Consider the following 26,999-nt stretch of genomic DNA (forward strand, 5'->3'; position numbering starts at 1 on the left):
TCCTTTCAGGGTTTAGTTTGAACTTTTTAATCCTTTCTTCTTTTATCTTTTAGGTTTTTTTCCGTTGGGAAACAGGGTATACTTATCACCCTGATTTCCTATATCATGCGGCTGAGCGAGCAGTGTGGTGTCACCCACATCGCAACTCTCAGTACCGCAGGCAGGACTTTTCCCTATCACCTTCCGGTGATAAGGGTTGTGGACAGGTGGCTGGTCCTTGCCGAATCCCCCTCCTCACCCCTCTCTCGGGACAGGGCTGAGAGGAAGACGGCGATCGCAGGTGGTTCAAGCCGTCTTCTGCAGGATGCGGGTACAGAGGACTCCCTTCCCCCCAGTGGCCTGCCGTTTCCCCGTGGGCCCCTGTGGTCATCCTCTTCAGGGACGTCAGGTAAGTGCCTGTACGTTCCCTCCGGCCCCGCATAGGCTTCAGTGCATGGGAAAAGTTGGACCCTGGGATTACATGTCCACAATTTTTGAATCTCCCGCCCTTTCTGCCTGCCGCGCGCTCACACAGCTGTTTGCGTCCCTTCCCTCCCCCTTTTCTAGTCAGGGAGACTCTGGGGATCCCTTCACTCACCGCAGCAGCGTCGCAAGCAGGGGACCGCTGTCATATTGCTTCCTGAGTGCGGTATGTCGGGGTAGGCATGGGGCTGCGGCGCCGTCACTTTTACTTTTTCCATTCTACATGACGGCACCACGAGAGAGGGGATCCGCCCCACGAGGACAGGAAACCTTCAAGATAAAAGGGGCGCATCAGTTGGTTTCCTGTCCTCGACGGGGAACCCTCAAGATGAAAGCCTCTTGAAGATTTTGAAGAAAGAAGAGGATGCCTGGACCCGGGTCGGGTGATTAATGGCAGGCATGGGTTTGCTACACCCGACGCCGGGTACCGGTAGTCGCCTCGGGGGCCATATATGCCTATCTCCCCCCTGAGCGAAGGCATGGCCACAGCCGGTAGGGCAGATGCCCAGGCGAAGCGGGGTACCTTGGCGGTGGACCCTCCAAGATGACAGCACACAAGGAAGGTCCAGGGAGGCCACTTGCAGTGTTCCCTCCCTGTCGACATACAGTGGCCATGCAGCCCAGGAGACACATCGGTGCCCGGGCAGAGAAAAATGCTCCTCGGAGGCCACAGACAGTGTACCCTCCCTGTTGAAGACCAGACACCGGACCCCACAGCGAAAAGGATACCTGCAGTCAGTGGTGGCCAGGCCATCGGGCAGGTAAGGGGTGTCTGGGGGCCCCGAAGCAAGTAGGGCCCAGGCACTCACCCGGCCCAGGTTCGTATGGCCGCACCGGGAGGCGCGCGCGTTGGGAGCGCGCATGACGGCCGATGAACCGGAAGTGGTTGCGTGCGACCCGGAAGTAGAGCGACGCGCCGCGGGGCCTGCGAGAGGCAGAAGGTGTGCATGGTCCCGGGGGGGGCACGCAGAGGCATGGGGCACGCACGTGCGCGCGCGCGTCCACACAGACACTAGCGGGGCAGGTGCGGGACCAGGTGGTCCAAAAAAAAAAAAAAAGGAGGTGCTATTTAAGATCGCCAGAAAAGGCGAGCAGGCGTCACAGCACCAATTTTGAGTTGGAGGTGACTACTCGCAGCCATAGGCAGCATAATGGAGAGCCCTTCGCCAGAGCATGTGCAACCACGCCAGGAAGCAAAGGAGAGGCGGTCGTGCTCAGAGGAGAAAGCAAAGACACGCCGCAGCAGTAGTGTGAGCCACTCGGGCAGCGCACGGGCGGATCGTCACCGCAGGAAAGAGGGGTCCATAGTCTCGTTGGGAGACAGTGAAAGGACCAGTCAGCCTCCAGATCCGGTACCCGTTCTGTGGAGCGCCCGAGTGGTGAGTGAACTTCGAGAAAGTCCAGTAATCTAATGTCTGTTCTCTTTCTCTTTTCTCCTCTCTTCCCTCTCCTCCTCCTCTTACATACATTGGCGGGGTGGAGTATAGGAGGTCCCTAAGAAATGTAGAGGAAAGTCTAAAAATAAAGAATGTGCTTTATGTAAAAGTCCCGTAGAAGCAGCCTGGAACAAAAAGTTATGCCAGGAGTGCATTAACAAGACCATAGCGGAGGAGACACCCTCATTTTCGGATAGTCTGAGGTCCATAATTCAGACAGAAGTTTCCAAGTCAGTAAGAGCATTACAATCTGTAGATACAGAGAGGAAAACTAGGAGATCAAGCCCCTCAGGGGTCTCTCAACAAGACTCTACAGGGTCAGAAGACGACTCAAATAAGACGCAGTATTCAGGAAGTAGCTCGGACGGGGAAGATACGTTCCCAGTAGAAACTACAGATGAACTCATTAAAGCAGTTAGATCTACCATGGGGCTAGTAGAAGAGCGAGCAAAAAAGACAGCCCAAGAACTCATGTTCAGTGGACTGCAAAAGAAAAAACGTAAGACCTTCCCTGTTAATGAGCAACTGAAAGCACTCCTAAAACGCGAATGGGAAAAACCAGAAAGGAAGTCCCAGATAACGAATTCCCTGAAGAGGAGATACCCCTTTGAGGAAGAGGCATCCTCATCCTGGGATAGGGCCCCCAAAATTGATGTAGTGATATCAAAGGTCGCCAGAAAATCTTCCCTACCCTTTGAGGACCTGGGGTTTCTAAAAGAACCACTGGACCGGAAGGCGGACAATTGCCTTAAGGCAGCCTGGGAAACCTCGGCTGGGGCACTAAGACCCGCCATCGCAGCCACTTGTGTGGCTAGGTCCTTGAAGATATGGACAGACAACTTGGAGGATCAATTAGAACAAGGAGTTCCCAGAGAGACGATTCTGGAAGCATTACCGGCTATTAAAGCGGCGGCAGACTTTCTCGCAGAGGCGTCAGCAGATTCGGCCAGGCTAGCGTCAAAGTCAGCAGCCTTAACCAATGTAGGACGGCGTGCGGTATGGCTCAAATGCTGGCCGGGGGACACTCAGGCAAAAATGAAACTTTGCTCTCTACCATGTGAAGGAAATTTCTTATTCGGTCCGGCATTGGATGAAGTGTTGGAAAAAGCGAGTGATACAAAAAAGAATTTTCCGAAACAACCATTTCAAGCCTTTCGGCGCTCCTTTCAGAGGGGCCGAAAATTCAGAAGACAACAATTTAAAGATCGTGACAGAAACAATTCTGACAGACGATACAGAGGAGGGAGAGGCTTCTATTTCAGTAAGCCCCCAAGAGAAGCCAAAAAACCCGCCCAGTGACGGTCCTTCTCAGGTGGGGGGAAGGCTCTCTCACTTCCTCCCAGCCTGGGAAAGGATCTCATCCAGCACCTGGATCCGACAGATAGTAGGGTCAGGTCTGGAGTTAAAATTCCACCACTGGCCACCACAAAAATTCATTCAAACTCCGGTACAATCATCTCAAGAAAGACAAAAGAGCTTGGAAGAGGAGGTATTATCACTTATACAAAAACTCGTACTAGAAGAAGTTCCAGAAAAAGAAAAGAAGGAAGGCTTTTACTCCCCCCTATTTCTGATAAAGAAACCAGACGATTCCTGGAGGACGATTATAAATCTGAAAGGCCTCAACAAGTATCTAGTAGTCCCATCATTCAAGATGGAGACGATAAGATCTACAGTGAAACTCCTCTTCCCTCGGTGTTACATGTCGGTCCTGGATCTCAGGGATGCTTACTATCATGTCCCGATCCGGCAGCAAGACCGCAAATATCTCAGGGTGGCAGTCCAGATAAAATCTCAGTGGCATCACTTTCAGTACAAGGCTCTGCCCTTTGGGGTGGCAACAGCCCCCCGGGTCTTCACGAAATTAATTGCGGAGGTCACGGCACATCTCAGAGAAAAAGATGCTCTAGTAATACCATATCTGGACGACTTCTTGATAGTGGGGAAAGATTTCTCTCACTGTCAGGAACGAGTCAAGATAGTGATAGAGACTCTTCAGACTCTGGGTTGGCAACTGAACCTCAAAAAATCCAGGTTGGAGCCAACAATGGTCCAGAATTTTTTGGGCCTAACAATAGACTCGGTAATACAGGAATGTCGCCTCCCAAAGGAGAAAGAAGAGAAAATCAAAAATCTAATCAGGACAACATTAGGAAAGCCAACAATGACTCTGAGGAAAGCCATGTCAGTGTTGGGGTCCCTAACCTCCTGCATACCAGCGGTAAAATGGGCTCAATTTCACACAAGGGAACTTCAGTGGTGTATGTTACAAAGCGATCTGACGCTTCAAGGGCAGTTAGAACAGAAGCTCACCATCCCGGATCCTGTACTCCAGTCACTAAGATGGTGGTTACAGATAGTCTTCTCCGAGGGGAGTACCCTGGACATATACAGCCTCCAGAGTAGTCACGACAGATGCCAGTCCCTGGGGCTGGGGAGCCCATCTAGACACCCTATGGCTCCAAGATCCTTGGGCTCAGGAGGAAAAAGATCTATCCTCAAACGAGTGGGAGCTACTAGCCATCGAAAGAGCGCTGGAAGGATTGCTGACACACCTGAGAGGACATCATGTGAAAGTCCTATCGGACAATCATACAGCAGTTGCATACGTGAACCATCAGGGGGGCACCCGTTCTCGGGCATTAATGGAAATAGCAAGAAGAATCCTGACTCTGGCGGAACATCAGTTTCTCTCATTATCGGCCCTGCATATCCGAGGCGTGGACAACCTGAAGGCGGACTTTCTGAGCAGAAACCGCTTAAAGCAAGGCGAATGGTGCCTAAAAGAGTCCATTTTTCAACAAATTGTGCAGAGGTGGGGAAAACCCATAATAGATCTCTTCGCCTCAAAAACCAACAGAAAAGTTCAAAAATTCTGCTCCCTAAGGCCAGCAGACATGCCACTGGCGGTAGACGCCTTCAGGATAAAATGGACATCAGGTCTCCTGTACGCCTTCCCTCCGATATGCCTCATTCCATTAGTCCTGAAGAAGATCAGGGAGGACCAAGCCAGAGTAATTATGATAGCTCCCTTTTGGCCAAAAAGGCCGTGGTTCTATTGACTAAGAGTGATGTCAGTGACAGACCCATGGGTGCTCCCAGAGGACCATGACCTCCTAACACAGGGTCCCTTCAATCACCCTCCGAATTCCAGGCTGCATTTGACAGCCTGGAATTTGAAAGGTCACTGTTAGAGAAGAAAGGTTTTTCAGCAAGGTTGATTTCCACCCTAATCAGTAGCAGAAAGCCAGTGACTACAAAAATATACGGGAGAATATGGAGAAAATTTTTGTCCACCTCAGGCCCAATACAGGAGGGGGAAGTACCTGTGAGCGCAGTGCTAGAGTTTCTACAAAGGGGTTTAGACTTGGGTTTAGCGGTCAGCACCCTGAAAGTACACGTCTCAGCCCTGGCAGCATTATTCAACTATGACCTGGCAAACGATAGATGGGTCGCCAGATTTATCCGGGCCTGTACTAGAGCTGACTCTGTCCCATCTCCTAAACCTCCTCCCTGGGATCTAAATTTAGTCCTATCATCTCTAACGGAAAGCCCATTTGAACCAATAAACGCAACATCAGATAAAGTGTTAACTTTAAAAACAGCCTTGTTAGTGGCACTCACATCGGCACGTAGGGTTGGGGACTTACACGCACTATCAGCAGACCCGCCATACACTCAGGTTATGGACAATAGAGTCGTGTTAAGATTAGATCCAGCATACCTCCCTAAGGTAGTGTCGAAATTCCACAGAGCTCAGGAAATAATCTTGCCATCCTTTTGTCCTAACCCCGGTAACAAAAAGGAAGAGAGATTACATTGCTTAGACGTTAGGAGATGTATCCTACAGTATTTAGAGGTGACAAAACCATGGAGGAAACAGAGGGCCTTATTTGTCTCATATCAGGGGGCAAGGAAAGGCCTTAAAGCCTCTAAACAAACTATAGCTAGATGGGTGAGAGAGGCCATCATACTAGCATATAGTAGTGCAGGCAGGGCTGTTCCAGAGGGCCTAAAAGCCCACTCCACGAGGGCCATGGCAACGTCCTGGGCGGAGAGAGCGGACGCCTCCATCGACCAAATCTGTAAGGCGGCCACTTGGTCCTCTCCATCTACCTTTTTCAGACATTACAGATTAGACCTATCTGCTGCCTCTGATCTCACATTTGGGAGAAGAGTGTTACAGGCAGTGATCCCCCCCCCTAAAGAGAATACAAATCTCTGTAACTCTCTCGTGGTGCCGTCATGTAGAATGGAAAAACACGGGTATTACATACCTGGTAATGTGTTTTTTCATGACACATGACGGCACCCTTATATTCCCGCCCTATTTGATCACGTCATTTGGGTGTTTTGTTAGTATTATACACTCCCTTGGTGTTGGAAATTTAGCAGTATAAAATATGTATTATTTATGTGTCCACTAACCTGCGGAGTTCCTCTCGTGCTCTGTAAAACAACTGATGCGGAGAGAGGAGCCGCCCCTTTTATCTTGAAGGTTTCCTGTCCTTGTGGGGCGGATCCCCTCTCTCGTGGTGCCGTCATGTGTCATGAAAAAACACATTACCAGGTATGTAATACCCGTGTTTCCCCTCAGCGAGGGGAATTTCTCTGCTCCCTCCTCCCTTCCTGAGCGCGCTCTTTTCAGCGCGCCTTTTCTAGCCCATCACAGGGCTTCTTCCTCTTTGAGATGCCAGCCTCCCCTTTCTGCCTTGCCCTCTCCGTCGCCGTTAGCCAATCACGGCGCAGCCGCTAAGCTCCGCCCCCATCTTCCAGCACAAGGATTTCCTGGGTTTTCACTACCTTCCTGCGCTGCTTGGGGGACACTTCGGCGTTTCTTCTGCTGCTCGCACAGAATCTCGGTAGGCTCGGCTCTCGGACAGGGATTAGCTCTCCTCGGCAGTTATTCCCTATTTTCTGCGGCCATTCAGTGCAGTTCACTTATGCCCAACCCTTCAGGGGATCTCTGCTTCAGGCCCACCGCTACCTATTACGCCTGTGCGCGCTGTAAAAAGAAGTGGGCATCGGGTCAGTCGTCCCCATTCTGCCCCCCCTGCAGTCCTTCCATTATGTCAGCATCTCAGGAACGCGCAGAGGGCGCTCTTCCCTCCTCTCTCCCCCTGGAGTGGGCCGTTACAATGTCACAGTCTTGTTTCTGACTTGACAAAAGTATCACAGTCGCTGGTCCAGGTCTTAGAACGATTACCTCAGCTATCCTCAGCCACCTCTGCCCCGACCACCTCTCGGGGTGATTCGTCCGCACCTGACCGCGACCTTCAGAGAGACAGACAGGGAAGGACTTCTAGGAAGCGGGCTCTGTCTACTTCGTCTTCGAGCTCGCAGGGCCCTTCCGCTCCCAGGCCTCCTTCTCCTTCCTCGGATGACAGCCTTCAGTCAGGCGATGATTCTCATTCGGAAGCTAGCTCAGAGGGGAACAGCGTTTCTAAAACGCGGGACATGGTCGATAGTCTTATTGCAGCTATCTTCCAAACACTAAAACTTAAACAGGATGAGGCTCCGGCTCAGGAAAGCTCGGTTCTCCTTAGACGAGCCAGACCTCCGTCCCGAACCTTTCCCAATCACAACGATTTCGATACTACCTTATCCAAACACTGGGAGCGCCCTGAGCAACGTTTCTCAGGCCGCAAGTATTTGGACGTTCTCTACCCCTTTGACGCAGAACTGCTCTCATAGTGGTCCAAGGCTCCAGAGGTAGATCCTCCAGTATCCTGGATAGCCTCTAAAACGGTGCTCTCTCTGCCAGACGGGGCATCGCTCAAAGATCCTACTGACAGGCAGATTGAATCTCTGGCTAGGTCTATCTTTGAGGCATCTGGCGCCTCTCTCTGCCCTATTTTTGCATCCGCCTGGGTGGCGAAGGTCATTTCCACTTGGGCAAAAATTCTTCGCAGAGGCATCTTAGCGTCAGCTCCTCGAGACGAATTGGCAGATCTTGCAGATCAGATTAACCAGGCGGGAAAATACCTTTTGGCCGCCTCCTTGGACGCGGCCGGCTGCGTAGCAAGGGCTAACAGCAACATAGTAGCTGTACGCCGAGTCCTTTAGCTAAAGTCATGGAATGCGGACACTACTTCGAAAAAGTCGCTTACCAATCTGCCATTCCATGGCTCTAGGCTCTTTGGAGCAAAGCTGGATCAGATAATTTCCGATGCCACTGGAGGTAAAAGTACTTCGCTTCCCCAGTCTCGACCAAAACGTCCCTTCAACAAAAGGGGGTTTCGACCATTCAGGCCCTTTCGTCCCTTCTCTGCCACGGAGAGAGCCACTCAACAGGATCGGCCGCCTGCCACCAGGGAGCGGGATCAGAGGAAACCTTCCTACAAACCCGCTCCTCGCTGGAGATCTAGAGGACAATATTCCAGATCTGCAGGAGCCAATTCCGGCAGATTTTCGTCTAAGTGACGGGTCACCCCCACCTGGAATTTCTTCCAGGGTGGGCGGCAGACTTTCCTTTTTCGCGGATGCTTGGCTGTCCGTTGTAGACGACGCTTGGGTCAGAGAACTCGTTGCATCCGGTTACAAAATCGAATTTGCTTCACTCCCGAACAGACGGTTTTTCCGGTCTCGGCCTCTGCGACAGCGGGCCCAGGTTCCGGGTTTTCTGCAGGCCATTTCCTCCCTTCTTTCCGCCAGAGTCATTGTTCCCGTTCCCTCAGACGAACGGTTTTCCGGGTTCTACTCCAATCTCTTTGTAGTCCCGAAGAAAGACTGCTCTCTTCGTCCTATTCTGGACCTCAAATTGCTCAATCGCCACGTGAAGATTCTTCATTTCAGAATGGAGTCTCTTCGGTCGGTGATTGCTTCCATGGAGCCCGGGGAATTTCTCTGCTCGGTGGACATTCGGGATGCCTATCTGCACATTCCAATATGTGTGCAACATCAGAAGTATCTTCGATTTGCGTTTCAGGGAGACCACTTTCAGTTCACAGCTCTCCCTTTCGGCCTAGCTTCAGGGCCCCGGGTTTTCACGAAGGTGATGGCGACCGTCATGGACATCCTTCGCTCCAGAGGGATCCTCATCATCCCTTATCTAGACGATCTTTTGATCAAGGGTTCGTCTCGCCAGGACTGTCTCCGGAGCCTTCAGATAACCCTGGACACTCTCAGCCGCCTAGGTTGGCTGGTCAACAAGGAGAAGTGAGGCAGTCTCTCACTTGGTGGCTACGGCCAGCGTGAGTTCTCCAAGGGAGGTCTTTCCTTCCGCCTCAGTGGCAAATCATCACCACCGATGCGAGCCTTCTAGGATGGGGAGCCGTGTTCCATCAGAAAGCGGCCCAAGGCTGCTGGAAGCCACAGGAGTCTCTCCTTCCAATCAATCTTTTGGAGATCAGGGCAATTTTCCTGGCCCTTCTTCACTGGCAGCCCCTCCTCTCCGGCAAGCCGGTCTGTATTCAGTCGGACAACGCCACGGCCGTGGCGTACATAAACCATCAGGGGGGCACGCGCAGCAAACAAGTAATGTCAGAAGTGGCCAAGATACTACGCTGGGCAGAACGTTACGTTCCGACAATCTCCGCCGTCCATATTCCAGGGGTGGAAAATTGGGCAGCCGACTTTGAGTCGCCAGGGCCTAGCGTCCGGCGAATGGTCCCTGCACCCCGCGGTTTTCTCTCAGATATGCAACCGTTGGGGCATCCCGGATGTCGATCTCATGGCATCTCGGATGAACCACAAGGTGCCGCAGTTCGTAGCCAGGTCCAGGGACCCTCTAGCCGTCGCATGCGACGCACTGGTGACTCCGTGGTCACAGTTTCAACTTCCGTATCTGTTCCCGCCTCTGGCATTGATCCCTCGGGTGGTCAAAAAGATAAAATCGGAAGGCGTACCAGTGATTCTAGTCGCTCCAGATTGGCCAAGACGGCCTTGGTACGCGGAACTGGTCAACATGCTCGCGGACGTTCCCTGGAGGCTTCCGGACCGTCCAGACCTTCTCTCGCAAGGCCCCCTTTACCACGAGAATTCTCAGTCTCTGAATTTGACGGCATGGCCGTTGAGACCGCAATTCTGAAGGAATCAGGTCTGTCCAGTCAGGTTATTCAAACTATGATCAGAGCCAGGAAACCAGCCTCTTCCCGCATTTACTATAGGTACTGGAAGGCTTTTTTCCGTTGGTGAGATAAGAGTCTTCCCAATGTCTTTTTCTATCCCGTCTATCCTGGGGTTTCTTCAGGCTGGGTTAGACGCGGGTCTGTCCCTCAGTACGCTCAAGGGCCAGGTTTCCGCTCTCTCTATCCTCTTCCAAAGAGAGCTAGCTTCTCTACCACAGGTCAAGACCTTTCTACAAGGGGTTTCCCACGTGGCTCCTCCTCATCGTTCGCCAATAGACCCGTGGGATCTCAACCTCGTCCTTAGCGCGCTCCAGAAGGCGCCGTTCGAGCCTCTCCAGGACATTCCTTTGTCCCTTCTCTCTTGGAAGGTCACCTTTTTGATCGCCATTTCATCCATCAGAAGAGTTTCTGAATTGGCGGCCTTGTCATGTCGTTCCCCTTACCTCATTCTCCATCAGGACAAAGCCGTCCTCAGGCCCGTTCCTTCTTTTCTTCCAAAGGTGGTTTCCGCTTTCCATATCAATGAGGATATCGTCCTTCCTTCTTTTTGTCCGGCTCCATCTCATCCTCTTGAGAAGTCTCTCCACAAACTGGACGTAGTTAGAGCCCTGCGTGTCTATCTTGCCAGGACCTCTTCCTTTCGTCTGTCCGATTCCTTGCTAATCATTTCTGAAGGTCGCCAGAAGGGCCTTCCGGCTTCCAAATCCACGATCGCTCGCTGGATTCGTTCTACCATTCTGGAAGCGTATCGTCTTCAGGAAAAGCGGCCCCCTCCGGGAGTAAGAGCTCATTCCACCCGGGCTGTGGCGGCTTCCTGGGCTGCTCGTCACCAGGCCTCGGCCATGCAAATTTGCAAGGCTGCAACCTGGTCATCTTTGCACACCTTCACGAGGTTCTACAGGGTTCATACCCAGGCTTCGTCTGATGCTGTGGTTGGTAGGAAGGTTCTGCAGGCGGCGATGGCTCACCGGCCGACCTGAGCCTTTCGGTTACTTTCATTCCTTTTTGCTGTTCCCACCCTTGGGACTGCTTTGGGACGTCCCATGGTATTCTGTGTCCCCCAATAAGGCGATAAAGAAAGATGGATTTTTAGTTCTTACCGTAAAATCTCTTTCTTGGAGCCTTCATTGGGGGACACAGCACCCTCCCTGTTTCAGTTGTACCGTTTTGGGTCTTAGAGTCCCTTGTTGGGTTGGTACATATGGTTCGAGTTTTTCTCGTTGCTTCTCCTACTGCTTTTTCACCAACTGAGGTGCTTGGTGCCTGTCGGTGGGTGTATACTGCCGGGGAGGAGCAAATTTTCTTGTTTTTGCATAGTGTCAGCCTCCTAGCAGCAGCAGCATACACCCATGGTATTCTGTGTCCCCCAATGAAGGCTCCAAGAAAGAGATTTTACGGTAAGAACCAAAAATCCATCTTTTCATGCACTATGCCCCCTGCGTATCAATTGGCAACATCAAATGGGAAAAAGTACACACCACCAGAGAAGAGTTTCGACTAACACCCTTTTGATCGAAGGGGAAATTAGAATCTTATCTTTACAAGTTGATACCTCTGCAAAAGTGATAAGAAGTTAAAACCTTTTTTATTCCACTCCGTAGCCACTATTCCATGATCTGGCCAGTGTAACCTGCCAAAACTGGTGAAAGGTCCTCTTTAAAGGGGTTTTGCGGGAATCGTGCAACAATGGCCTACCTGTAGGCTACCTCACCTATATGAGATTGGTGGGGGTCCAACTTCCTGCACTCCCAACCCATTTGCTGAAATTTTCTTCAATAATGGCCGGTTGTGCAGTGAGAAATGCAACATTCAAATGCATGACACACACAGTGCAGTATTTGGTAGTGGTAACTAAGTAACGTATGAAGCTGCTGTGTCCTGCCATGTGCATCGCTTATGTCTGTCTACTGCCACAGTGAACTTCAACTGATCTATGGCGGTCCTGGTGGTCAGACCCCTAGCAATCTCATATTGATGATCTCTCCCATGTACAGTGTCTTTCGAAAGTATTTGGCCCCCTGGAACTTTTCAACCTCTTCCCACATATCATGCTTCAAACATAAAGATACCAAATGTAAATTTTTGGTGAAGAATCAACAACAAGTGGGACACAATTGTGAAGTTGAACGAAATTTATTGGTTATTTTAAATTTTTGTGGAAATTCAAAAACTGAAAATTGGGGCGTGCAATATTATCCGGCCCCTTTTAACTTAATACTTTGTTGCGCCACCTTTTGCTGCGATTACAGCTGCAAGTCGCTTGGGGTATGTCTCTACCAGTTTTGTACATCGAGAGACTGAAATTCTTGCCCATTCTTCCTTGGCAAACAGCTCGATCTCAGTGAGGTTTGATGGAGATCGTTTGTGAACAGCAGTTTTCAGCTCTTTCCACAGATTCTCGATTGGATTCAGGTCTGGACTTTGACTTGGCCATTCTAACACCTGGATACGTTTATTTGTGAACCATTCCATTGTAGATTTTGCTTTATGTTTGGGATCATTGTCTTGTTGGAAGACAAATCTCCGTCCCGGTCTCAGGTCTTTTGCAGACGCCAACAGGTTTTCTTCAAGAATGGTCCTGTATTTGGCTCCATCCATTTTCCCATCAATTTTAACCATCTTCCCTGTCCCTGCTGAAGAAAAGCAGGCCCAAGCCATAATGCTGCCACCACCATGTTTGACAGTGGGGATGGTGTGTTCAGGGTGATGAGCTGTTGCCTTTACGCCAAACATATCGTTTGGCATTGTTGCCAGAAAGTTCAATTGTGGTTTCATCTGACCAGACTACCTTCTTCCACATGTTTGGTGTGTTTCCCAGGTGGCTTGTTGCAAACTTTAAACGACACTTTTTATGGATATCTTTGAGAAATGGCTTTCTTCTTGCCACTCTTCCATAAAGGCCAGATTTGTGCAGTTTACGACTGATTGTTGTCCTACGGACAGACTGCCCCACCTCAGCTGTAGATCTCTGCAGTTCATCCAGAGTGATCATGGGCCTCTTGGCTGCATCTCGGATCAGTCTTCTCCTTGTTTGAGAGGAAAGTTTAGAGGGACGGCCGGTTCTTGGTAGATTTGCAGTGGTATGATACTTCTTCCATTTCAATATGATCGCTTGCACAGTGCTCCTTGGGATGTTTAAAGTTTTGGAAATCATTTTGTATCCAAATCCGGCTTTAAACTTCTCCACAAAAGTATCACGTACCTGCCTGTTGTGTTCCTTGATCTTCATGATGCTCTCTGTGCTTCAAACAGAACCCTGAGACTATCACAGAGCAGGTGCATTTATACGGAGATTTGATTACACACAGGTGGATTATAATAATAATTTTATTTATATATGGCCGACATATTCCGCAGCACTTTACATTTTAGAGGGGACTTGTACAGACGATAGACATAACAGTAATCACGTAGGTCATAACAGATACCAAGAGGAATGAGGGCCCTGCTCACAAGCTTACAATCTATGAGTTAAAAAAGGAGACACGAAAGGTGAGTGGTAACAGTTGCCTTCATTGTTCAGACCAGACATAGTGTTGAGTATGTAACAGTATGGACACAGAGGAGTAATTGATGCTTAAAGCATGTGGGAACATGATGCGGGGAACCTGGTTATGATAAAACTTTTGACTGTGCCACCCAGGGATAGTTAGGTTAATGTGTTGAGGCGGTAGGCCAGTCTGAATAAATGCGTTTTCAGGGCACGCTTAAAATTGTAAGGATTGGGGACTAATCGTATTGACCTAGGTAGTGCATTCCAAAGAATTGGCGCAGCACGTGTATAGTCTTGGAGGCGGGAGTCGGAGGTTCTAATTATTGTGGATGCTAACCTTAGGTCATCAGCAGAACGGGGGGCACGGGTAGGGTGGTAGACTGAGATGAGGGAGGAGATATAGGGTGGTGCTGAGCCGTGGAGTGCTTTGTGGGTGATGGTAATAAGTTTGTGCTGGATTCTGGAGTGGATGGGTAGCCAGTGTAATGACTGGCACAAGGTAGAGGCATCGGTGTAACGATTGGTGAGGAATGTGATCCTGGCTGCAGCATTTAAGACAGATTGGAGGGGGGAGAGTTTGGTAAGAGGGAGACCGATTAGAAGAGAGTTACAATAGTCCAGACGAGAATGAATAAGAGAAAACAGTAAGTTTTTGCAGAATCAAAAGTAAGAAAAGATCGAATTCTGGAAATGTTTGTGAGATGCAGATAACAAGAGTGAGCCAGTGATCGGGTGAATGAAAGCTGAGAGTCAAGTATGACCCCAAGACAGCGGGCATGTTGCTGGGGAGTAATAGTGGAACCACACACCAAAATGGCAATGTCGGGCATAGGTACATTAGTAGAGGGAGGAAACACAAGGAGTTCAGTCTTTGACAGGTTCAGTTTCAAGTAGAGGGAGAACATGATGTTCGAGACAGTGTTTTGATAATCACTGGTGTTTTCTAAAAAGGCAGGCGTGATGTCAGGAGAGGAAGCGTATAATTGGGTGTCACCAGCAAAGAGATGGTACTGGAAAGCAAATTTACTGATTGTTTGACCAATAGGGCAGTATATATAGATGTATGTAGATGATATTTATCATCATTAGTCATTTAGGACAACATTGGATCATTCAGAGATCCACAATGAACTTCTGGAGTGAGTTTGCTGCACTGAAAGTAAAGGGGCCGAATAATATCGCACGCCCCACTTTTCAGTTTTTGAATTTCCACAAAAAAGTAAAATAACCAATAAATTTCGTTCAACTTCACAATTGTGTTCCACTTGTTGATTCTTCACCAAAAATTTACATTTGGTATCTTTGTTTGAAGCATGATATGTGGAAAAAAGTTGAAAATTTCCAGGGGGCCGAATACTTTCGCAAGGCACTGTATATGTCATTATTGCCTTTAACTCTTTAGTTAAGTTGAGATCCTAAAATGCAGCAGGACAGTTTTTTGTTTTTTTTTAAATGTTGATGTACATGACTTTGTATACATGTGATTGTCATTGTATGGGCAAACCTAAAAAAAAAATTTTGTGTTATTTTTTGGGTCCATAATTATGGTATAACTTTTTTTTTCCCTTGTTTCATAATTTTTTTTTTGCTCTTCATCAGGTTTGTGGCCGCTCCGAGTTGCCGCCAGTCGTCAGACAGATGACACATTGGTTTTGTCTTTTGTGGGACAGACCAGGTACGTTCTGAGCTGCATTGGGGGGGGGGGGGGTTCATGTCACTTATAACCGCACAGACTTTATTTTGCCATAATAACCTCTAGTTATCTTGCAGAGTTTTGACCTTGTCGGGGGAAGAAGTGGAGGAAACGGACCTTGCCGGCTTCGTTGATGATCAGCAAACGTTTTTCTGTGGGAATGTGGCCCATCAGCAGCTCATTCAGGTTACCAGATATTCTGAATATTGTAGTTCAGCATGACATTTCAGCATGCCGTTTACCCCATCATAGGTCAGCTCTCCTGCCTGTGGGACATACTGTACCTTGCAGAAGTGTTCACCCTTATCTGTTCCATAAATGATTTCTCACAAATCTATTATAGTTCTCAGCATAAACCATTGACAGCCCACAGCTCGCATTACAGGAACTGATTGGCTAAACTTAGGAACATCGCGTAGACCTATCGTGACCGTGTATCATGAAGTAATGTTGTTTTTAAAAAGCTAATCACACAACTCAGGATATGTTGAGCCAAGAGGAAAGGTTAGGAAGGGTACATCTATAGGTACTCACCTACTATTCAAATATGTTGTACTTTGAGTGAAAATACCATAGAAATATGTGGTATTTTTGATCCACATTAACCCATATAATAAAAAGCTCATGTATTATTTTGGATAGAAACTAGTGATGAGCGAGTATACTTGTTGCTCGGGTGGTCTCTGAGTATTTTGGATTGCTCGGAGATTTAGCTTTCGTCACCTCAGCTGCATGATTTGCGACTGCTAGACAGCTTGAATACATGTGAGGAATGCCTGTTTGTTAAGGAATTCCCACATGTATTCTGCCTGTCTACAAGTCACAAATCATGCAGCTGAGACGACGAAAACTAAATCTCTGAGCACGCCAAAATACTCAGAGACCACCCGAGCATGCTTGAGGAGACTCAAGCAACAATTCTACTCGCCCATCACTAATAAAAACCATCGTAAAGTTATCTGAGCACTCTCACATCAATTATTTTGTTTTTCAGATCACATCAGCCTCCGTACGACTGGTGTCGCAGGACCCCCAAAGCCTGGTTAGCGAATGGAAAGAGCCCCAAGGTCGTAAAGTTAGCGTGTGTTCCTGCAACAGCCGCCAAGTACTGCTGGCAGTGGGCAGAGTCCTCTACTACCTGGAGATCCATCCAGGGGAGCTGAAACAGATGAGGTGCGATGGTTTATTGTGTGCCTCAATTCTCTTAACCTTTAGCACTGATCATAATGAAGAGCTCTCATGCAATGTTTTATGCCTGCATAAATATGTATGTAATGTAGGGAAAGTGAATTGATATACTCACCGATCACCGTCTTCCCCCATCTCCAGTCTTGTCTCTCACGTTATTGCAATTCCAACTCGCTGGATTACACTGTGGTGTATGTGCGAGCTGGAAGTCACTTTAAAGGCTCATTCAGATGTACATGCAAATCAATCTGAGAATGGACTGCAATGCACGGACTGGTTACGGTTCTACCTCCACGAGCTGTCACTCTCTGGTTGGGGGACTCACAGTCAAGTCCGTTCATTAGCGGTCCTTGCTCGGTCAGATTTGCATGGATGTCCTAATGAGCCTTTACATTTTCGGCCTTGTTCTGCCGATCCATATACCTGTATTGTAAAGCTGACTTCTAACTCAGACACAAACTCCACTGTCATCTAGCAAGTTGGAATTGCAGTCACGTGAGTAAGAAGAGGACCAGATTGGCGCTGGAAGATGGCGATCGGTGAGTATATTAATGCAGTTGCACTACATTACACATTTACACAGGTTTAAGGCACAAGAAGTTTCATGGGAGCGCTTCTTTAAAATTCTTCCATTTCCAACAGTTGCACTGAAATGGAGCATGAAGTTGCCTGTCTGGACATCACTCCTTTGGGCGGCAATGATGCTATGTCCACACTTTGTGCAATCGGCCTATGGACAGATATTTCAGCACGAATCCTCAGTTTACCAGGATTTCAGTTATTACATAAGGAGATGTTAGGTGGAGGTAAGTCACAATGAAACTTCATATAGGAGGGAGATGATTGACTTGAAGCTTTGAGCCAATTCAAAGAAAATTACCATACATAGTCTTAGTATTTTAAGTTTATATTTTTTAACCTCTTCAGAGATTATCCCAAGGTCCATCCTCATGACTTCATTTGAGAACAGTCACTACCTGCTGTGTGCGCTGGGGGATGGAGCGCTCTTCTATTTCAGCCTCAACACAGAAACTGGTACGTGGGATATAATCCTGGTTCCTCTCTGCCTGGGTACATACGTACTGGTAACCAGTTTCTATTCCTCTTACTTCTCAGGTCTTTTGAGTGACAGAAAGAAGGTGACCCTGGGGACACAGCCCACTGTTTTGAGGACTTTCCGATCTCTGTCCACAACAAACGTGTTTGCCTGTTCTGACCGTCCTACAGTCATCTACAGTAGCAACCACAAGCTGGTCTTCTCCAATGTTAACCTGAAAGAGGTCAACTATATGTGCCCCCTGAACTCTGAAGGATATCCTGATAGGCAAGTCATGCTTTGAGCTGAGTTATAGGAAGAACGTTCTTAGTTTTACTTATTTCGTTGTTGGTTTCTTTTTGGTCTAACGCCTTACCTTTACAGTTTGGCCCTAGCGAATAACAGCACCCTTACCATCGGAACCATCGATGAAATACAAAAGCTTCATATCAGAACCGTTCCGCTGTCTGAGTCTCCCAGGTAAGGTCGCATGAGGGGAAGAAATTTGTCGCTATTTATTAATTTCTGATCACTCAGGGAAGTTCTCATAGGGCTTTGTCTGGTTTATTAAAGGAAGATTTGCTATCAGGAAGTTTCTCAGTGTTTTGGAGTGCTCTCCAGCCGAACTGAGGTGCAAGATGCTAGTGGAGGCAGCTCTCCTCTTCGACCAAGCGCCAGTACCCAGGTCAGTGAAAATAGTGCTCAAATTCTTATAACGGAAATAGTATATCTTGACTTCAGCAAAGCATTTGACAAAGTATCTCACACAATCCTTATTGAAAAAAATGACTAAGTATGGAATGGACAAGGCAACTGTTAGGTGGATTCATAACTGGCTTAGTGATCGGACCCAAAGAGTGGTCGTAAATGGCTGCTCATCCAGTTGGAAGAATGTCTCAAGTGGGGTACCACAGGGTTCTGTCCTGGGCCCTGTATTGTTCAACATCTTTATCAATGATTTAGATGAAGCAATTGAGGGTAAACTGATTAAATTTGCTGATGACACAAAGCTAGGAGGGATAGCTAATACTAGAGAAGAGAGAGAGAGGATTCAAAAAGATATAAATAAACTGGAGAAGTGGGCAGCAACAAACAGAATGGTTTTTAGCAGGGAAAAATGCAAAGCACTACATCTGGGCAATAAAAATGAAAAAAGCATATACAGAATGGGAGGAATAGGGCTAAGTAACAGCACATGTGAAAAAGACTTGGGTATACTAATAGATCACAGACTGAATATGAGTCAACAGTGTGATGCAGCAGCAAAAAAGGCAAATGCAATTCTAGGATGTATTAACTGAAGCATACAGTCTAAGATCACGTGAAATCATTATTGCCCTCTACTCCTCTTTGGTCAGACCTCATCTGGAATACTGTGTCCAGTTTTGGGCGCCACATTTTAAAAAAGACATCAGCAAACTGGAGCAAGTTCAGAAAAGAGCGACCAGAATGGTGACCGGTCTGCAAACCCTATCTTATGAGGAAAGGTTGCAGGATTTGGGAATGTTTAGCTTGCAAAAGAGAAGACTGAGATGAGACTTAATAGCTGTCTACAAATATCTCAAGGGCTGTCACATTGTAGAAGGATCATCTTTATTCTCATTTGCACAAGGAAAGACAAAGCAATGGGATGAAACTGAATGGGAGGAGACAAAGATTAGATATTAGAAAAAAACTTTTTGACAGAGTGATCAATGAGTGGTACAGGCTACCACGAGAGGTGGTGAGTTCTACTTCAATGGAAGTCTTCTAACAGAGGCTGGACAGACATCTGTCTGGGATGATTTAGCGAATCCTGCTTTGAGCAGGGGGTTGGACCAGATGGCCCAGGAGGTCCCTTCCAACTCTACGATTCTATGATTCTAGTAGGTTGAGCAAGAGATGTTTAGGGGGCGTCCTCCACTTTGGACAATCCTTTTTGTTATTAGAATACATTTTCGACAAAAGTAAAGATTGTACAAGTTGTAGAGGTGTACCCTTGTTTAGGCCCCCAGTAATCCGTTTTCTGTGGGGAAACTTGGTGGTAAATGTTTGGATTTCCCTGCTGTGCCATCACACATTGGTCATAAATCAATGGTTATCTGTGTAATACATGGCAGGACAGGACAGGTCCTCCAGACCGATCAACACTATCTGTCTCCACTCTGGCCAAGAGGTGAGGATCATAAATGGAGGACCCCACTCTGCCAACTCAGACCATAATGATCAGAAGTCGGATTATTCTCCCAGTGTGAATAGAGTATTGAATGTGATGGCTGTTGGAAGTTTAGCCCCTCGACTTTTCTGCACCATTGACGATTGTGGTGGTCTCCTAAGGAGAGCACTGTGATCACTAATGGGGTGGAGCTTAATGCTAGGCAGATTCCTGACATCAATCAGGTGATGGGTAACAGGGTCCTTTCTTCTAGAGCAGTGTTCGCCAACTCCAGTCCTCAAGACCCACCAACAGGTCAAGTTTTCAGGATATCCTTAGTATTGCACAGGTGATAATTTCATCTCCTGCTCAAGCATTAATTCTGTCACCTATGCAATACTAAGGAAATCCTGAAAACATGACCTGTTGGTGGGTCTTGACTGGAGCTCAGAAAAACAGCAAACTCCTGTTTTCAACAGATATCAAAAAGGTTGTTTGTGATAGAGAATAAATGCCCTATATACTCGAGTATAAGCCGAGCACCTAATTTTGCCACGAAAAACTGGGTAAGCTTATTGACTCGAATATAAGGCTACTTTCACACTCGCTGTGTTTTGCGCTGCATGCGCAGTCCAAACGCATACAAAAACACATCAAGCGTTTTGCATGCGTTAGCTTATTTTATGCGCATACGTTTTAACCAGTTTGTTGCCATGTGAATTTTTAAACGCTGATGTGCTCATATCTATGCGCACGCCAGCGTTCCCATAGACTGTAATGTGATTTTTTTTTGCGTATTCCATGCGTTTTTGTGCGCATGCGTTTTTTTTACACAGGTTGAGCGCACAAAAAATGCAACAGGGTGCATCCGGTGCGCCTAGGCGCACACTGGAAAAACGCATGCGCACAAAAACGCTTACAAACGCTAGACCATGTGCACCCATGTTAACATAGGGGCGCATTGCGCATGCACATGTACGCGCACGATGCGCTGCTCTAAAAAAATGCTAGTGTGAAACCAGCCTAAGGCTAGTTTCACACTAGCGTTTATTCGACGCAGCGCACAGCGCCGCTAAGCCCGACTCCCTGCCCGCCCCTGCCGGCCATCGCCGCCTACTATCGCACATTGACGCTTGCGATCTGTGCACCCTATCTTTAGCATAGGGTGCGCTGGCCGTGCGCTAGTAGGATTTTGGCGTGCGCTGTGCACTTTTGAAGGTGCGCCGTGCGCGCCGAAATGCAACATGCTGCGTTCAGTGCGCAGCGCACGCCAAAATCCTACTAGCGCACGGCCAGCGCACGATCTGCGCACCCTATGCTAAAGATAGGGTGCGCAGATCGCAAGCGTCCATGTGCGACAGTAGGCGGCGATGACCGGATGGGGCGGGCAGGGAGCCGGCAGGGGGCGGGGCTTAGCGGCGCCGTACGCTGCGTCGAATAAACGCTTGCTAGTGTGAAACTAGCCTAAGCCGGGTATTGTCCCCTCATCCCTGTCCTGGTATGCATGCCCCCCCCCCCCCCCCCCGTCCCTGTCCTGGTATGCATGGCTCCCCCGTCGCTGTCCTGGTATGCATGGCTCCCCCGTCGCTGTCCTGGTATGCATGGCTCCCCCCGTCGCTGTCCTGGTATGCATGGCTCCCCCCGTTGCTGTCCTGGTATGAATGGCTCCCCCTGTCACTGTCCTGGTATGCATGGCTCCCCCGTCGCTGTCCTGGTATGCATGGCTCTCCCGTCGCTGTCCTGGTATGCATGGCTCCCCCGTCGCTGTCCTGGTATGCATGGCTCCCCCGTCGCTGTCCCGGTATGCATGGCTCCCCCGTCGCTGTCCCGGTATGCATGGCTCCCCCGTCGCTGTCCCGGTATGCATGGCTCCCCCGTCGCTGTCCCGGTGTGCATGGCTCCCCCCGTCCCTGTAATTGTATGCATGGCTCCCCCCGTCCCTGTCATTGTATGCATGGCTCCCCCCGTCCCTGTCATTGTATGCATGGCTCCCCCCATCCCTGTCATTGTATGCATGGCTCCCCCCATCCCTGTCATTGTATGCATGGCTCCCCCCATCCCTGTCATTGTATGCATGGCTCCCCCCATCCCTGTCATTGTATGCATGGCTCCCCCCATCCCTGTCTTTGTATGCATGGCTCCCCCTGTCGCTGTCATTGTATGCGTGGCTCCCCCGTCGCTGTTTTTGTGTGCATAGCTCTGCGGTCCCTGTCCTTGTATGCATGGCTCCCCCGTCGCTGTCCTGGTATGCATGGCTCCCCTGTTGCTGTCATTGTATGCATGGCTTCCCCGTACCTGTCATTGTATGCATGGCTCCCCCCGTCCTTGTCATTGTATGCATGGCTCCCCCCGACCCTGTCTTTGTATGCATGCATCCCCGGTCCCTGTCATTGTATGCATGGCTCCCCCGTCCCTGTCATTGTATGCTTGGCTCCCCCGTCCCTGTCTTGGTATGCATGCATCCCCGGTCCCTGTCTTTGTATGCTTGGCTCCCCCGTCCCTGTCTTTGTATGCATGGCTCCCCTGTCGCTGTCATTGTATGCGTGGCTCTCCCATCGCTGTCTTTGTATGCATAGAAAAAGAGAAAAAGAAGTCAGCTCACCTGAAGGCATGTGTAGTGGATAGCCCGGACCACGTGCAGTCTTCACGCAGTAACCAAGGAAAAAGAAAAAAGGTCCAGCTTTGCAAATTCAAGTCCAATTTATTGTTAAAAACAAGTCCAAAACAGAGCAAAAAATGGTGTGCTCACATGAGTAACAAGTAGTAGATTACGCGTTTCGAAAAATAGCTTGTTCTTTCTCAAAACTCAAAGAAAGAACAAGCTATTGTTCGAAACGCGTAATCTACTACTTGTTACTCATGTGAGCACACCATTTTTTGCTCTGTTTTGGACTTGTTTTTAACAATAAATTGGACTTGAATTTGCAAAGCTGGACCTTTTTTCTTTTTCCTTTGTATGCATAGCTCCGCGGTCCCTGTCCTTGTATGCATGGCTCCCCTGTCGCTGTCCTGGTATGCGTGGCTCCCCCGTCGCTGTTCTGGTATGCATGGCTCCTGATCACCTATCCTTGTATGGCTATTTATTCCCTATCCTTGTATGCATGATTCCTGTTAAAAAAACAAACAAAAAAACATCTTACCTTCCTGCATGCCCTCGCTGCATCTCGTTCCGGCACCAGCAGCTCTTACAGCCGAGCGATCACGTGGCCCCGCTCATTAAGGTAATGAATATGTACTCCACGCCTATGGGAGTGGAGAGCAGTGCATATTCATTACCTTAATGAATGGGGCCACGTGATCGTTCGGTCGGAAGAGCTGCTGGTGCCGGAACGAACGAGATGCAGCGAAGGCGCGCAGGAAGGTGAGTAGGATGTGTGCTGTAAGGCTAGGTTCACATCGCGTTAGTGGCATCCGTTTAACGGATGCGCTATCGCTGATGTCCCTTTTTGGCATCTTTTTACCGATGGCGCTAACGCATGGTAGCATTGCGATAACCATGTGTTGAGCAATACGAGTCTATGCACAATGAACGCGTCTGTTCACTGTGCGTTAGACCTAACGCACCCGAGAACGATGTAGACCGCGTTCAAGGGTGCGTCACAAAGTAACGCATCATCGCTAACGCATGACGATTTGGACATGCGTTAGGATGCGTTACCATAATAGATGCCAATAGGTGTGTTAACGCATCCGTTACATAGCGATAGTGCTGCTTAGTAACGGATATGTTAAACACATGGCACCTAACGCAATGGGAACCAGGCCTAAGCCGGCAGCTGTCACTGTGCGCTATTACAGCAGCGGCACAGGCTTTAGCCACAGCCTGCCGGCTCCTGCCTCTGTGACCCACTGCTCCGCCGCTCCCCCTCCTCCACCGTCTTTCTGGGACAATTGACTCATGTATAAGCCGAAGGGAGGCATTTTCAGCACAAAAAAAGTGATGAAAAATTTGGCTTATACATGAGTATATACGGTAATTAGCCAAAGGGGCAGAATGTAGTATTATGATAAAACTATTACCATCTCTAGCAATCCCCGCCATTAATGCCATCTGCCTCCATTTTCGTGATATCTGGACAACATATTTAATCAGATATATATACTTTATTTCTCCTACGCCTCATTGGGGGACACAGGACCGTGGGTATTATGCTGCTGCCACTAGGAGGACACTAAGTGAAACACAGAAAAGTTAACTCCTCCCCTGCAGTATACACCCGCCCACTGGCTGAGATTGAACCAGTTCTTGCTTAGTGTCTGTAGGAGGCACTTGGGTCTGGCTTCAGACCCCAACGTTTTTATTTTCATTTTAAATTTTTTTCTGTAACTTTTTATTTTTTAATTAACGGAGTGAAGGGGGCGACGGCCCCATTCTAGGGCCCGATCTCCCCTGAACCGTCAACAGGCGAGAACGCGGAGTTTACCTCCCCGTACCCTCTCCTGCGATGAAGGGGTCATGCCTGGGCTCACTTAGGGGCAATGGTTCCTGCACGGTCCCGATTTCCCCACATCAGCAAGAGGTGGCTCACCTTCGTGTCTCCTCCCCCGGAGCCAGGAAAATAGCCGAACAAGGCCACCCATGTAATGGCGTCCTGCAGCCCCACTACCTCACGGATTAGAGAATACAGGCGGCAACCTCTCCATCCCCCTATCTAAAGGGAGAAGCGATTGAGGATTATATCTTTAAAGGCAGTGCAGCTCCGGCTCTTCTACATCACCTCCGTGAGTATGACAGGGGGAGCGCTTATCCCAGGAGGCAGGTTACCGCGCCGACATGTCCGCACACAAGAGGCAGTGGGTCCTGGTCCCTGGGGAGGAGAGGGAGCGATGATCTGGTGCCCAGCGGCGCTTATTCCGGTGTCCGGCTGTGGCCTCCCCTCAGCCGGCGCGCATTGCCGGCGGCCGTCAGAAACTTAGCTCCCGGCTTCTAGCCGGGCTAGTCCGCAGTTGCGTAGCTCCGCCCACCCAGAGTGTGCCCGCCCACGATCCTCGCGCTTCTCGCTCTGTACGAGAAGCGCTTGCCTAGTCTCGGGGGGCCATGTTTTTTTGCACTCAGCCTGTTTCCTGATGGCTGAGGCGGGCATTAATTGGCAGCACTGACTGTAGCGCTGGAAGGAGCAAGCAAGTTTGGGCAAGGATCGCGAAGAGTGTTCTCATCTCCCCTGGGGACACAAGAACAGACCCTGGGTAAGATGTACTGCGCCTCAGCAGGTGACATTAACCAGTTGTCTGCAAGTGCTATACCCTTGCTCTGCAATCTGCGGGCACGTATCCTGCCTATAGCCTCTATGTTTACACTATGTCTGAAGACCAAAGACACTGTTTTTACTACAGCCTTGCCCCGGGCTCACAATACTCCATTATACATGGATTGTGATACAGAATCTGCCCAAAGGCCACCCGCCGCCACCATGCTTCCGCTGAGTCTAGTCCTTCTGAGTGGGCTGCGTCCCTGTCACGGTCTATGGATTCCATGGCCGAAGCAATACACTCCCTCCGGGGCTTCTCTTTAAGTCAGGACGTCTTTTTTGCCAACCGCGGCGGGCTCTGGTGACGGTCGGAAGCCGTCCGTCAGCAGGTTTGCTGGAAAAAGAACTCATGACGCTTCCCCCGATCATGCTCGCGCTTCGGCGTCTGCAAGCTCCATCTCTCGTCTCCCTCTCCTGACGTTAGCAGTGAGTATGACTGTGAATACGAGTCTGACACGTCATTGGCAAATGATCCCCCCGAATTGTCAAGAGACGCTGGATTCTCTTATAGGGTCGGTCAACAAGACACTGAGGGTGGACGAGTATAATATTTTCGCTCCGGAACACGTAGTGTCCTTTAGAGCAGGGTTCCCCAACTCCAGTCCTCAAGGCCGACCAACAGATCATGTTTTCAGGATTTCCTTTGTATTGCACAGGTGATGCAATTATCATCATAGGGACCGGCAGGATTCGCAGGTCAACAGCCTATTGAGTCTAAATAGCCTTTTTGTTCAGATCTAATGTAGGATTGGCTGCTGTCCCCTTCGGTGACCCCCTGTATCACGTCTTGCATCCAAAACGCTCCTACCCTTATCTGACGGTTTCCTCAGTCAGAAACCCCACTGACTGTCAAATTGACTACCTTGCTCGCTCAGTCTTGAGGCTCCCGGAGCAGCGCTCTTTCCATCTTTCACCGCGACGTGGGTGGCTAAGGCTTTGGTCGCTTGGGCAGAAGTGTTGACTAGGCCGGACAACCATTCAGGATAGCAATCTTTCCCCAGAAGCAGCAACCTCGCTAGTCCGATAGCTCAGGCCGGGGACTTCGTTGTTAACACTTCTTTAGAGGCAACCAATTGCGCTGCATAGGCAGCTAAAGATGCAGTCTCCATCAGAAGGGCCCTATGGCTCCGAGATTGGCGAGCAGATTCCGCTTCCACGTGATTGTTAACCTCTCTGCCCTACCAGACTGGTCGCTTATTTGGAGAGAAACTGGACCAGCTCATATCTTACGCTACTGGAGGGAACAGTTAATCCCTTCCTCAACAAAGGTCGCATAGCCATCAACAATTCCAGTCAGTCCTCTACAACCTTCTCTTCTGAATCCAGATGGTCCCCGCATGGAGACAGAGGTTCCCAGGTCTCATACACCCCTAACCGCACCTGGAAATCCAGGCCAAGGACGCCTGGGACTAAGGGAGCCAGATCCCTTAAATCTTCTACACAATGACTCGTACCGACAAATTAGGCAGAAGTTTACTTTTGTCCATCAAGCCTACTCTCGGTCATCCACGACGAGTGGGTTGGACAGATGGGGTCCTCCAGATACAAACTAAAGCCGCCTTCCTCTTCCCCGACAGCGGTCCTTACTGGACCTAATGCTGTTAGAAACGTTTTGTCTAGGTATGGCACTAATGCTGTTAGTCATGCTTTGTCTAGATACGGCACTTCAGAATGGAATCTCTCCGCCGCCTCTATAAAAAAGGGGAGTTTTTCCGGCGTCCATCTGCATCAAGGATGTTTATCTTCACATCCCAATCTTTCCTCCCCATCAACAGTTTCCTGCGCTTCGCAGTTCACGGGGGAACATTTCCAGCTCGTTGCTTTGCCCTTCGGCCTCGACACCGCCACCAGAGTCTTCGCCAGGGCCATGGCTGATGTCATGGCCATTCTTCATGCTCAGGGAGTGGTGGTACTTTTGCATCTTGACGCCCATTGATCAAGGGCCCGTCCCTTCCAGACTGCGAGGGGTCCGTAAGTATAACGCCTGGGCTGAGAAAAAATAAACTTTAACAGTCTTCTCCAGTACAGGCTCAGCATATTTCCTTGTTGAAAATGGTCCAGGACGCTTACCGCGGATTGGTCATTCTCCCCCCAGAAAAGGTCTTGGCCTTACAACATGAAGCACGGATTATTTCCCGTTCATTTCCTCTCTCCATATGGTTCTTCATGGGAATTCGCGGAAAAATGGTAGCGGTGATGGAAGCGGTCCCGTTCGCACGGTCCCATCCCCGTCCTTTGC

General features: G+C 49.2%; 1 protein-coding gene across 2 annotated transcripts in view; it reads left to right on the top strand.

Moving 5' to 3' along the window:
* The window catches only part of DDB1 (damage specific DNA binding protein 1), a 93,074-nt gene that overhangs the window by 56,911 nt on the left and 9,164 nt on the right, over positions 1–26,999 (top strand). For both annotated transcript variants that reach the window (XM_073573912.1, XM_073573914.1), the window contains exons 10-17: positions 15,060–15,135; positions 15,231–15,339; positions 16,148–16,326; positions 16,984–17,147; positions 17,269–17,376; positions 17,458–17,665; positions 17,762–17,857; positions 17,951–18,062. In XM_073573912.1, the coding sequence (XP_073430013.1) occupies positions 15,060–15,135; positions 15,231–15,339; positions 16,148–16,326; positions 16,984–17,147; positions 17,269–17,376; positions 17,458–17,665; positions 17,762–17,857; positions 17,951–18,062 (1,052 nt within the window). The remainder of the gene's footprint in view (positions 1–15,059; positions 15,136–15,230; positions 15,340–16,147; positions 16,327–16,983; positions 17,148–17,268; positions 17,377–17,457; positions 17,666–17,761; positions 17,858–17,950; positions 18,063–26,999) is intronic.

This window comes from Dendrobates tinctorius, unplaced genomic scaffold, assembly GCF_039654945.1.
Source record: "Dendrobates tinctorius isolate UK_male_01 unplaced genomic scaffold, ASM3965494v1 ptg000037l, whole genome shotgun sequence".
NCBI lineage: Eukaryota > Metazoa > Chordata > Amphibia > Anura > Dendrobatidae > Dendrobates > Dendrobates tinctorius.